We start from the raw sequence: 13,904 nt of genomic DNA, 5'->3' as shown, positions 1-13,904 counted from the left end.
ATGCCATTTGGAGAGGAGAGATTTGTCTTCATGAATTTTAGCATATTTGTGAGAGCTATCACTGCCCTTCCCACTGCCACTCTGAGAACACTGCTTTGCCCCACTCTTTCCCTCCCTGCTAGGTAGTGGCAGTTGCTGTGACCTAGCAGGGCTGGGGGAGGAGGATGATGACATTCATGCAGCGTACCTCTGTGCAGCTGCCGGCTTCTTTTTGAACCTAAGAACTCATGGGCTTGAGGATGTGCAAGTAAGTATAGACTGTCAGTTACTGTCTCACATCTTTTCTAGAACAAGGCATGATGTATATAAATAAATAAAACAATTTTGACTCGTTTGAGTAGGACAGTTCAAACTATCTTTCAGTTAGGTTTTTAAAGATCTAATCTGGTAGGAGCCTTCTGTGCAACTAGAACCACCTTCCGAGGCAGGAGAGAGAAAGATCAGTTGAGATTTCTCCTGTGGCATCAAGGTTCTCCCCCAGCTGTTCCCACTCTTCCTGACTGTGTTCTTATTCGCTTCATTCCTGTGCTGTGGCAGGCTGAGGACTGGGCCTTGGAGCAAAACTATTAGAACCAGCCCCTTCCCAGTAGGACCCAGTCTGGTGGGGAGAGAGGGAGCGACGTGTAAACAAACGTGTCAGAGTATGAGGGTGTGTAGGTTTGGCTTCTCCTGGTTTCACTGACGTTCCTGCCTTCTTTTTGCCTCCATGAGAACAACCTGTTGAAAATTCACGTACTGCAAGGAGGTAGTACTCACAGAAAAGGAGCTGGCCCTTACCTCCCTGCAAACCATTAATGTATAAAGAAAGAGTCCCAGTTAGAAATTTTTCACATTTTGAGATGAATTAAAAGCAGAATATCAGCTTTGCCACTTTAAAATTTTACAAGGAGGAAAAACCCTGAAATTCTATACAGAAATATCCATGCTGAATAATATTTGATCCAAATATAATTAAGAGTATAGGGAAGAAAAGTGTTAGAGAAAAATGAGATACCCCAAAATACCTTGTTTCCCCCTGGACCTCAGTTGAAAGTGACCATTTGTTTAACATCACAGACATGCAGTAGAGTAAATGTAGGAGCAGACCAGTAATTGATGGTACTAATAAATTGTTCCTACCATGTAACGTCACATTTGTAAAATCTGACTACTAAATTATTTTGTAATTTCTTTTGACAAAATTTTAGATTTATTCTTGTATCCCAGAAGTTTCTCTTCTGATGGTAATATTTAGCTTTTACTTCAGGTTTAACTTTTGCAGAAGGTTAACTTCTAACATTTGGCCATTCAGTATTTGGCCAAAATATATTTTGGGGGCATCTCTTGTAACCATGAGTGTATAGTGGTATTTAGTCTGCCCGGCTGGGTGCTCTCTCCAGCCTGGGGATTCTTGGAATAGGGCTTTTGTTGGGTGGGTGCAGTGGAGTAAGGGAGGTCAGGATTTTGGCAGGAGCAGTTGAAATGATGAATCTTTGTGCTCAGGATCATAGTTTCTCATCTATCTCGTTTGTAACTGTCTTTGTTTGCCCGGCTGGGTAGATTTACCTCCTCAGAAGATTGAGGGGGAAGGAGGACACCATACCTTAGCTTTCTTTGATTAGCCCTAAGAGCCTGGTGTGCATTGTATGATCTTCCCTTAATGCGCTTTAAGTTGCTAAGGAAAGCAGGATTATCAGGAAATTGTAAGCTTGATGTGAGATCAGGCCTATTTCTTCTTCTGAACCTCCATAAAGCAATATGATGGCAAGCACCATTTACTTACTTTCTTTTTTTTTTTAAAGATTTATTTATTTATTTTGAGAGGGTGAGAATGAGAAGAGAGAGAGACAGAGCACATGAGAGGGGGGAGGGCCAGAGGGAGAAGCAGGTTCCTCGCTGAGCAGGAAGCCTGATGCGGGACTCGATCCCGGGACTCCAGGATCATGACCTGAGCCGAAGGCAGTCGCTTAACCAACTGAGCCACCCAGGCGCCCTACTTTTTTTCTTTAACTGGCCAAGCTGACCAGAGAATGTTAGACCTCAAAATAAGAATTTTTTTTACAAGCAATAACAACCATTATTATTAGCGTCATCATCATCATTATTTTTGGTGCTGCCTGTCAGCTTTCTTCCTAAGAGTATAGTGGTAACATTTTGATTAAAAAATATTCAAATACTGTAAATAAAATGAAAGTTCCCTTTGGCCATTCTGGGGCCAGTCTCAATCTTTGCCTCAGAGATAATTGTGACCAGTTTAGTGTATATTCTGCTAGGCCCTTTTCTGTACATTTACATATATAGGACCTATAACATATATCTTGTGGGGTGGAGCTTCCATTAATAGTTTTATATTGTCCCTATTATTCAGTAACTACTGTTTTCATGTAATTATGAAAAATTAAATCTTTTTAAAGATCTAATTCAAACCAATTTACCATTAGCTTACTAATTTTTCTTTAGCCTATAGTTCTAAAACCAATTCCATTATCTTTATCAAATTCTTAATGACAGACTGATAGGGAAAAGCAGAACATTAGCATGGAGTAGAGGACAAAGAAGTGGATGAACATCAAGACAGGGCTTGGCAAGTTCTAGGCCAACAAGACTGAAAGTATTAAATGAGATAAGAATTATAGAGCCTGGCACATAATAAATCCTCAGTAAAGGGTTAGTTTCTAGCCAAATCACAGAAGAAACCCAATAGGGAATTGAAAAACACTTCAGCTGGGGAGCAGTAAGAGGGTATATTGGCTGTTCTCTGCATATCTACTGAAATGCCTACCTGTTTCCCTAGCCTCTTTGGACCCTTGTGAGTCATGGTTGAGGTGAGAGCTTCAGTAGGAATAGTATAGGAACTATACCCTTTTTATTAGGGGGTCAAGTAAGAAGGTTAGCATCCAGTGGCTGCATGGAATTGTGCCATTCTGTATCTCAGACTTTGAACATATCCAAAATAAATCAGGATACTTGAAGCTGTGTGTTTAGTGACCAGGTATTCATATGGGCTGCTTTTTGGTAAGATGCTATAGGAGTTCACAGACATAGTATGAAGATAAAACTTTTACCTATGTATATAATTATTTGCTCTTCTTTAGCTTCTGAATTTTCTTAAAGAAGGATCAGTTGTAATAGAAGCACAAAAGAAGACCAGAATTTGGGAAATTCATCTTTGCTTCTTTAAATTTCCTTAAGTTCTTTCCAGTAATTTAAAAATATTTTTTCCATTGGCATTTTTGGGGCAGGGAGAGGAGGGACGCAAATAATCTTTATTTCAAAAGAAGCGTAGTTTTATCAGGAAAAAAAAATTTCACATTTTTTTCTTAATATTTCTTAGATTGTTAGAATTGAAGGTAGTACTCATTTATGCACTGTTTATCTGGGTCAGCCTTCTTATCGCACAAATAACTGGAGACCTGACTTGCTCAGTGCTGCAGAGAGAAGCACTAGAACTCAGGTCTCCTGACTCAGTCTAGTGTCTTCTTCTGCCTCCAGTTTTTCCTGCAGAGAGCATTTAAAAACAGTGTAGAGGCAGTGTGTACATTATATTTAAGATTGCAGTCTCTGAAACTGGACTGCCTGAGTTAAAATGTCAGATTTTCCTTTTGCCAGCTGGTAAGTTGGTTCGGTGTGCCTCAGTTTTCTCATTAATAAGATGAGGATAATAATGGAACCTTCTTTATAGGGGTGTGCTTAGAATAGTACCTGGTACAAGCTAAGCAGCCAAAGAATGTTAGCTGCTGTTGTTCTCATCATCATGTTTTTTGTACTTACTCCATCTCCATAGTCCTTAGTTTAAGTATAGATCAGTATTGTTAATTTTGTTTTTTCTGCTCTCATATCAATGAGATGTTGTATAATGTAAATATTAAATATTTTATCAGAAATTGATTTTTTACCTTTGGAATAAACTTTGTCTTTTTATACAATGATTATGTTTTTTATATATGGACTGTTTTAGTTATGTGCTTGCTTTAGAATGAAATAGAACCTCTCCTTGGATGTGTCATTTGATTCTGTTTTTCTTTTTTTTCATAGCAATACAAGTTCTTACGCTTCAGGAGATCTCTGCTCTTGTTAGTTAAGCATAGTTGTGTGGAATCACTGTTTCTGATTAGAAATTTCTGCATCGTGTATTATTTTCTTGGTAAGAATTTCTGCTTTTTGATACAATGTATGTGCTAGCTCATAGCTCAGAAAATGTCAGTTTCAAAGTCATTTTTGATTGTATTTGTATGTTTCTTAATTGTAGGTATGTGATTAGTCCAACTGATTCATTGTTTAGATTGTCATAGAGTATTTAGTTAAGGGACAATATTGTTAAAGAAAATTTGGTATATACATACAATGGGATATAATTCAATCTTAAAAAAAGAAGGAAATCCTATCACAAGCTACAACATGGATAAACCTTGAGGACATCATACTAAGTGAAATAGGCCAGTCGCAAAAAGACAAATACTGCATGATTCTACTTATATGAGGTATTATTTGAGTAGTCAAACTCTTAGAAACAGAAACTAGAATTGTGCTTGCCAGGAGCTATGTGGGGAGGGGAAAGGGAGAGTTGTTGCTTGGTGGGTAGAGAGTTTCAGTTTGCAAGATAAAAAAGTTTGGGAGATCTGTTGCGCAAGGTGCATATAGTGTATGTACACTTAATGGTTAAGATGGTAAATTTTGTTATGTGGTTTTTACCACAATAAAAAAAATTCTTTTTTAAAAAAGAAGAAAATACTGTAAATTACTCTATAAATAACATACTCCTTTTTATAACTTTTTGTAACTTGGTACGAATATACTAGAAATATCCTGCTGCTGAGGGAACCTTATAGAATTTATTAACATGAATTTTAAATACAAAAATACTTGTACTTATGTAATATGATGAGCAGTTCAAGTTGAATGGAAAACATTAATCTCAATAGCAACACACAATAATATAAACAAAATTCAACATCCTAAAATACTGTTTTCCAACTATAGGTTTCATCCACTATCTGAAAGTAGAGAGTTCCTGTGAAACTTTTGTAAGCCAAAATGGCACAAAGTGAAGTAGCAATTAGCTTTAATTTATAGGGAAAGAGTTTTGAACATCCCCCACCCCCAAAATAACCTCTCTTAGGCTTTTCTGATGCCTTAGGACACATCTTGCTAACGGATGCACAAAACAAATGGAGATAAAGCACAGACGCTCACGGACACAGTGAAAGCTACGGAGGCTTGCTGCTGAGATGCTGAGCATATTTCCTGGGTTAGGAGCTTGGCTGCGCCCCTCTCACTGTTTAGGATGCCCTGCTTCTGTACAGTAGCGGCTCTGGCGTGGGGCAAAACAAGTGATGAATGCTGTTTTCGCTTTTGTGCCTTATTCATAAATGTGGATTTCTTTCAGTTGGTGAAAACAGGTGCTAGCATAGGCCTTTCATAGAAATGAAGTGACATACCGCAAACTTTGGAAAAGCGGGGGTTACCTATGTAACTTTCTGACCCTACTTTTTTCTATGGAATAATTTTACAGAATTGTTCTCACTGGGTATAGGCCATTCTGTTGTCCACTTCATTCACTTGTAGTTTAAATAACCCATTTTTCTACATAGCTCTTATAATTGTCATTCTAATGTTAACACTTTATTGTTTTTTATTAACCTGCTATCATGAGCCTGGATGTTCCCTACAGTTGTACATTTGGGCTGACATAGCAGCCGCATCAACATTTCCGTGGTCAGCTGTATCTTCTGTAATCCCATTTATGTTCCATTTCAGATTTCATTTCAGGAGTTACCACTTTTCATTTCTTTGTTGCACTTTGGTCTTTTTGGCCAGTTTCCTCTTTCAATTACTCATTTTTGTAAAATGTTGTGTGGGCTTTTCAGGGAGAAAAGGAGGTAGCACAATTACATGTTTTGCTGTCTGTGCCTGCACTGAATAACAGACGTCAGTGACCAGTCGCCCGCAGACTTAGAAAGAAGGGATGTGATTAGTCAGAAGTTGTGTGTGTATCCGTTATCTACATACTGATTGTGTACTGAGAAGCTAGAAGTACTATATTCAGTTGCTCACAGTAAATGTACCATGGTAACTGAAATTTGAATTGTGTTGTTGGGGGACTGTTGTGATTTAACTAAACCACTGAAATATGTACATAAATCTGACCTGTGCAAAGCAAGGACTTCGTATATTTAGAAATTACTCTCTTTTCCTGCCCATTCCTTTTTTTTTTTAAGATTTATTTATTTATTTTAGAGAGAGTGGGGGTGGTAGGGGGCAGAAGGAGAGAATCTTAAGCAGACTCCCCGCTGAGCACAGAACCCCATGTAGGGCTTGATCTCACAACTCTGGGCTGAGATCATGACCTGAGCTGAAATCAAGAGTTAAACGCCTAACTGATGGAGCCACCTGGGCGCCCCTCCTGCCCATTCCTAAGCAAACAATCTAGCTTTCTGACTGAGGTCTTGGTGTCTACTTGGTCATCTCATCAACCTCATATTACAAAGCATGGTTAAGATTTGCTTTATTAACTTTTTATGTTCATAGCGTCGTATTTTTTTCTCTCAGGCCATATCCCCAAAGCTTGGATTAGCACTGCGATGGACCTTCAGATAGATGAGTAAGTGACAGATGAAAAGTCTGCTTTTTCATGCTGCTAGTTTCCATCCTTTTTAGGTGTTTGCCACTTTCCAGATGTGGTGTTCAGATTTAGCCTTTAAATTTTTAAAAAATGGTATTCATTTTGGAATATACCTAGTTCATATAATTTAAAATTTCCAATGCCATAAAATAGGGTATACAGTTAAAAAGAATCCTTTTGCTCCAGTCTCTAGTCACCCAGTTCCTCTCCCTGGAAGTCAGCAATGATAATTTGTTTTTTATTAGATATAGCTTTTATATTATGGAAAAGTGGACTTCTTGAGTTGCATGGACATACCTCTCGTTTGCTTTTCTCCTCAATCATCATTCTCTGCTATGTTGTAGTAGGCGAGCACAGTGCTATGGTATTATTCTAATTTTGCCTCTAAGGAAGCCAAAATTGAACAGGGTCATGGGACCAGTTGAAGGTAATTAAGTGGCAATCGAGTGGCAGCACTAGGGTGTATTGCTCTAGTTATTCCCAATGTACTCTGCACATAGTTAAAGCTTTAATCTTTACTTGGCAAATAAATGTAAATTTCTCTATTAGTATTTGTTCTTTTAATTATTGGCTATTCTACTGTGAGATTTTTTGTGTGTCATATATGGATTTAACTAATACCATTTTTCGGAAGTGAGGATACTGGTATTTGTGGGTGCTTAAGATATTATGGTTTCTATATTGTGGATTTCAATTTCTTTTTTGTGTGGATTTCAATTTCTAACTTTTAAAAGTTCCTAGGTAAAATATAGTTTTGTCCTCTGCTTAATTGCTAGATACGAAACTAAATGCATGGGTCATTTATTATGTTAGCCCAAATTTTATGTTGGATCAAATGGAAAAAGAAAAATAATAATGATATTTGATTGTAATTTAACAGTACTTTTTTCTTTCTTTCACTTAAAATATATTTTGTTCGTATGGCAGTGCCTAATATACTGTCCTTAATATATGGTGGGCCCTCAATAAGTATTTACTTAAAATCTGAAAATAACTTTCTTCTCCCCAGGAAGTGTTAAGCACTATGCTGGGCATGCCTAACATAAGGTGTTTTAAATCTCATAATAAGAGGTGGAAAGAGATTATGCCACCATTATATGGATGAGGAAATTGAGGTGGGTTAGGTCAAGCAGTTAACATAATCACAGCACTGATAAATGGCAGAGCCAGAGGTTCTAATCCTGTTTTAAAAATTGCTAGTTGTGTGATTGTAGGACTATGATGATTTTGCCAGTTGATCTATTCAAGGCTTTGGTAAAATAGTGTTCACTTTATTTAGCTTTCTTTTTTATTTTTTTTTAAAGATTTTATTTATTTGAGAGAGAGAGACATAGAGTGCGTGTGCGGTGTGGGGAGGGGCAGAATAAGAGGGACAAGTGGATTCCCCGCTGAGCACAGAGCCCCATGGGGCTGATCCCAGGACCCCAAGATCATGACCTGAGCTAAAGTCAGATGCTCAACAGACTGAGCTACCCAGACTTCCCTTCTTTTAGCCTTGTAACAGTTTCTTAAGTTATTTTAAAAGTGAAGATTTTGATTTTAGATAGTGCCATGTGCTCTTAACTATTGTGGAACTGTTTTTAGGGTGTACAGATAAAGCTGAAATGTGGCCCAGGAGAGGTGCTAGTCTTGTTGAATGGTTATGTATCAAACTACAAAGCAACAATAGTAAAATTTTACCCAGCCTCTAAGGGTTGGTTTATAGGCTTGACTCATTCTTCCTCCACCGTAAATGACAGTGAAGATTTGAAACACAAGAAACTGAGCGCGAATTTAGGTCTGTTCTTCCTTTAAGGCTCCCTTATGTAGTTTATAAGAAGGTATTAGGGAGAGAATTTTATGGGGTGCAAAAGGAAAGGAGTCTATATCATCATTATTATTTAGAAATAAGATTTATTTGTTTTTCATTATGAGGCCCCAAGTCTGTTAAGTGCTTAGATTGTATCTTCCCCATAGGATTAAACAGTAATTTCTGCTTTCATAGGCAGTTTCACAGGCCTCTTGACACTGTGCGTGGCCTCTTGAATCTCTCATTACTCTACCATGTCTGGCTGTGTGGTGTCTTTCTTCTGATGACTTGGTATATCTCATGGATACTCTTCAGAATCTTTGCCACAGAGGTTAGTATTGAGTTTTTTGTTAATGCTTTTGTGTTTTGGAGTGCACAGATTTATTTATACCAGAGCGCTGAGTATGCTCTTGTGCCCAGAGCTATTTTGAGTAAGTTGGGTTTTGGTCTCTTTTCTGAGACTTCATTAGGGATGTATCATTTGTAACCATAATTTACTGTGTGTGTGTGTGTGTGTGTGTGTGTGTCTGTGTGTGTCTGTGTCTATAAGGAACAGTGTTAGTGTTCTTGATTTTTGGAAACTAAACTGAATGAACTGCTAGCAGAGCTTACTGTGCTTTATCTGTAGTGTCATTCTCTTCTGAAGGTTTCCATTTCTCTATTGAGCACATACTAAATGCCTGAATTTTAAATTAGCTTTATGTGCTATTGATAAAACTATTAAGATATTTAATATGACAATAAAATATTTGTAATTTGAGAGAAAGTTTCAAATTTTTATTGAAATGATTTTAAATTAATGGGAATTCCATTGTTTTTATCATCCAAGTGTTTAACATTCATTAAAAAATGAATGTTTCATTTTACCATCTCTGTGGGTTTGTATCCTTCAGTGGCTTCAGAGAATATTTGTTTCTATTATTGGAAGCCAGAGATCTGATCAAATTGGGAGAGTAACATCTTAGAAAGTAGTGTGTTTGGGTATATTTAATTTTAATGCAACCTATTAAAACACTGAAGATATTAATTCGGTTATATTGTCTCCTCTTGTAATAAATTCAATTAGTGTTAACTTAATGTAACAAAGTCAAGAAAATAATCATTTTCATAGTCTTGATATTTGATTATATTTGATAGGCTCATCTGTTCCCTGTTCAGCCACCATTTTCAGAAGAGTCAGATGAATGCCTCCCGAAGGTTTTGAACAGCAGTCCTCCCCTCATCATAAAGGTATCTGAATTGTGCATTTTGTGTCTTTACATAGTCATCTCTAACTTGTCTTATGGAATGGACTTAATATTTAGTGTATTTAGATATAGTTTTTGAGGGCCTAGAATATTCTAATACCAGTATTGTAAAAAATCAACTACATGCTGCATTGAATGCTGTTTACTTTTTCAGTTTTCATTTCAAGTGACTAAAATATAAGGATAAGCTAATTTGTACAAGCCAAACTATATTTAGGATAGATATAAAAATATTTCCAAACATGAAATACCATGATATGCAACCATGTGCGATAGCTTTTCACAAACTCCTCATGGTAGCAAAACAAAATGCTGTTTTTCATTTTTGCTTTTGCTTTTTATTATTGAGTCAAGGTATATTTTTACTCATGTAGTATTGTTGGCTGTTATGATCAAAGGTGGTGCTTGGTAGGTGTACACATACAGTGAACTCTCTCAAAATAGAAATAATAATGATCCCCAAATCAATTTTAATCAAAAGAGTTTAAAGAAGCTGTAGTAAGTTTACAAATGAGACTGAGAATAACTTGTTTTGATTTAAATTGTATTTTAAAATTTTAAAGTAGATCTACAATATGTGTGATCCTGTTAAGAGATCATAGTGCTTAAAAAAGAATTTGAAGAAAATGGAACCCAGAGTTTGGAATACACTCTAGAAAAGTTATAAACTAATAAGAAAATGAACCACTGAGGGTCTGATTACCTTTAAACATCTATTACGACTAATTTATTAGATAAACAAAAATATCAGGTACCCATTGAGTTACTTAACAAATCTGTATTCACTCGGTAGGTGTCAGTCACTGTTAGTTGCTTAAGGCATAATAATGAATTAGATGTGGCACAGCCTAATGGAAAAGGCAGATACACAAAATAATGAAAATTTATTGTGGTAAGTGCAGTGGGAACCAAAACTACTTATTCTGCTTGGAATCAAAACAAGAAAGCTTCACAGAAGTGATGGTGTCTTGAATGATGAGTGAAGGGGTTTGCCAGGAAATAAAATGAAGATTTTCAGTAAAAAAGTACAACATATGTTGTGTGTGTGCTGTGTGCCTGGCACTGCCTTTGGATGTGGTAGCAAGTAAGACGCAGTCCCTGCCTCACAGTTTAGTGGGTGGAACCAGATGAGACAAGTAAATAGGCAATTACAATAAATTATGTTAAGTGCCACGGTTGAGAGCTGTGTGAATACATGTTTGTGTGAGGGAAGCCTGGGAAGTTCCAGGAGGAAGTGATGTTTTAAGTTTCCCACCATAGACGTGGGAAAAGACACAGAGAGATCTGTAGCTGTAGCTGCCAGTGGGTGGAGCAGCCTACAGAGGGTAGAAGCAAGAAAGTTCCAGGACTCTAGAAAGTGGAAAAGTATTTACTTCATGAAAAATTTCAAATTTCCCCTTACATATATAATGCTGAGCCCAATTCATAAGTAAAATTTTATGTAGAAGTTAAAAAAATTAAATAATGTGTGTTTTTTCCCCCTTTTAGTATTTGGCCTTGCAGGACCTGATGTTGCTTTCTCAGTATTCTCCTTCACGAAGACAGGAAGTTTTTAGCCTTAGCCAACCAGGTATTGCTAAAAGTAACAGATATGGGCTTGTGTGTGCAGAAAGTGTTCCATTTAAAATTTTTGGTGAGAGAGATGTGTTTAATACAATATCACACAACTGTGAGTCCCTTAAATGAAGTATTGATTTAAATCTTATGCAAGTGTTTCCATTGCTGTGGTTAGAAGTTGTATTTCCAGAAAAGTATTTTTAAACTCTTACGTATTACTTCTTCAGCATCCTCATTCCCTTAACCTAAAGAAATTATGAGGTAGGTTGACAGTTTTAGAGCAGAAGAGTAGACTTTAAGAATCCTCAAAGTTTTAATGCTACAAAGGGTCTTGAAAATCAGGTGGTCTAATCCCTAGATGGGGGATCTAAGTCTCAGAGGGATTAAGTGGCTTACATAAAGTTAATGTCAGAGATGGAATAAGAAATTCTATCCTTTGACTTCCAAATACAGAGCTCCCTCCTTCTGCCATGCTACTTTGCCTCCCTTTAAAAAAGAGTAAAAGAGTACTAGATTTGATGGTGACCCCAGGATGCTCTTGGCAACTCCGAAGCACTTCTCCGTTGTTACTTGTTACAGACTCCTTGTTACAACTATGCCAGTGCTCTGCCTTGTTCCTGGATGGAAAGCATCTCAGCCCAGGCACCAGTGGTGAATAGGGAACCTAGGTAGCTTTTCATCTCTGTAATCAGCTTTTCATTGTTTTGCATACTTGCCAATTCCCACATATAAAAGAAGCCTTCTATAGTTAAATGTTATATGGAAATGAAATTCAGTTACATAAAAGTTAAAATGATTGGATCCACACTCTCCTTTTGGTATCATGAAAAATCCAGAGCTGTTGCTGTGGAAAATTAACTAACAAGTCTTTCCTATCAGAGTTAGGTTCACCAAGGAATTCTCTATAAGTTAAATATTTTCACCAGATACTCCAGTAAACTGTAACAGGGTGACATGTTCTCTGCCAGAGAACTTACGTTCTAGGGCATATTATTAAAATTTAACTCGACCATTACATAGTTCCTTAGTGGTCCTGAGTTAATACAGTACAAAACATTCTGGGACCTACTGATGGAGTATTTTGTTTGCTTGCAAGTTAAGTTATATTCCTCTGGAGCTGTATATAAATGGGGGCAGTGTTTAGGGAGGGATCTTAGAGAAGAGAGAAGGATTATTTGGCACCTAGGTTGGGGAAGCCAGTTTTCAGTGGACTCCTCAGCTATTCTCAGCATAGAAAGATTGATTGGTTGATTGATTTCTACATGGCAGCTGTAGGCGATAAAGGTCTTAGAAAATGAAAAGATAATGAGAAGTAAGGGAATTTTTACAAGATTGTGGATCACAGTAGTTTAAGTTAAATAATAAAGAATGTAAATTCTCTATAAAGTGTGAGTTATCAAATACTGTGTTATTCCTACAGATATAATAACAAATAGGAGCTATTATAAATGAAAATGTAAGGAAGCATAGTGGGCCAGACACAACAGTTTATAGGTCACTGGGGGTCATGGGTTGCATCTCATCAGACATGCTTGTAGTCATTGTCTTAGTCTTTAGTCTGTTCAGTAGTGCTAAGGAAGTAACTTTGCTCTTTTTCACCCAACCCATGCTCTAGTGTTTGGCTTTATTTTAGCAGCCAATGTAAGAGGTTTTTTGTTTTGTTTTGTTTTGTTTGTTTTATGCTAAAATTGCCAGCTTTTACTCATAGACTTTTTGGAAAATTATTTTGTCCAAATATTTATTGAACTCCCGCTGTGTATTAGATGACAGGAGTATAAATAGTAGCTTAGCCAAGGAAAGTGGGCCCTGATGCAAAGTGTCATGTAACATTTTTTTTTAAGATTTTATTTATTTGAGAAAGAGAGCCCATGAGTGGGGGGTAGGGGGGAGAGGCAGAGTTCAGAGAAGCAGACCCCCTGCTGAGCAGGGAGCCCGCTGCAGGGCTCTATCCCAGAACCCCAAGATCATGACCCGAGCCGAAGGCAGATGCCTAGTGAACTGAGCCACCCAGGTGCCCCTGTCATGTAGCATTTCTTACTGAGTTTTCTCCTCACATTGAGAACATGACTATAAGATTATGTACATTTGAAAAGCTGGTGTTTGGACCTCCTAGGTGGACATCCCCATAATTGGACAGCCATTTCAAGGGAGTGTTTGAATCTTTTAAATGATATGACTCAGAAACTGGTTCTCTACCAAGAAGCCGCTGCTACGAATGGGAGAATGGTGTCCTCATACTCTGTGGAACCCAAGAAATCGAATTCTCCAGGTAATTTGTATATTATTGTGAGAAGGCAAAGTATGTACATTTTGTTTCCTAAGAAAGATGATAGTAGTTAATCTAAGGATATGTATATATGAGTGTGAGGGATGTATTTTTAGGGAAAATTGATCTAATACATGGAATATTGTACTGAACCAAGAAAAAGGCCTGGGTATCATTATAGATTGAAGAAGTTAAGTCTGCTGTGCCGGTGGTGGCTCATCCAGTAGAAGCCTTCAGCTTCCTCAAGTGCAGAGCCAGGTGAAGCATTACAGGTCATACTGGGTGCTGTTCTCATCGCAGTATCCCAGAGACAGGTAGTTGCTGGACAGTGCCCAGAGGAGAGCACCTGCAGTGACTGAGCAATTTCACTGTGGGGGCATCACATTCATTGTTTTAAGATAGCTTAATAGAATATTTGAAAGATGGAAGCTGAGGGCAAGAAGT

At 37.4% G+C, this 13,904-nt stretch overlaps 1 protein-coding gene across 1 annotated transcript in view; it reads left to right on the top strand.

Annotated features, from left to right (window-relative positions):
- The window catches only part of NDC1 (NDC1 transmembrane nucleoporin), a 44,388-nt gene that overhangs the window by 8,395 nt on the left and 22,089 nt on the right, over window positions 1–13,904 (top strand). Inside the window, exons 6-11 of the mRNA XM_027571553.2 lie at window positions 4,015–4,123; window positions 6,529–6,580; window positions 8,586–8,721; window positions 9,528–9,620; window positions 11,126–11,207; window positions 13,308–13,463. Coding sequence (XP_027427354.1) covers window positions 4,015–4,123; window positions 6,529–6,580; window positions 8,586–8,721; window positions 9,528–9,620; window positions 11,126–11,207; window positions 13,308–13,463 — 628 coding nt within the window. The remainder of the gene's footprint in view (window positions 1–4,014; window positions 4,124–6,528; window positions 6,581–8,585; window positions 8,722–9,527; window positions 9,621–11,125; window positions 11,208–13,307; window positions 13,464–13,904) is intronic.

The sequence above is a fragment of the Zalophus californianus genome, chromosome 4 (genome assembly GCF_009762305.2).
Source record: "Zalophus californianus isolate mZalCal1 chromosome 4, mZalCal1.pri.v2, whole genome shotgun sequence".
In the NCBI taxonomy this organism is placed as follows: domain Eukaryota; kingdom Metazoa; phylum Chordata; class Mammalia; order Carnivora; family Otariidae; genus Zalophus; species Zalophus californianus.
This window is presented reverse-complemented; position numbering and strand designations above follow the sequence as displayed.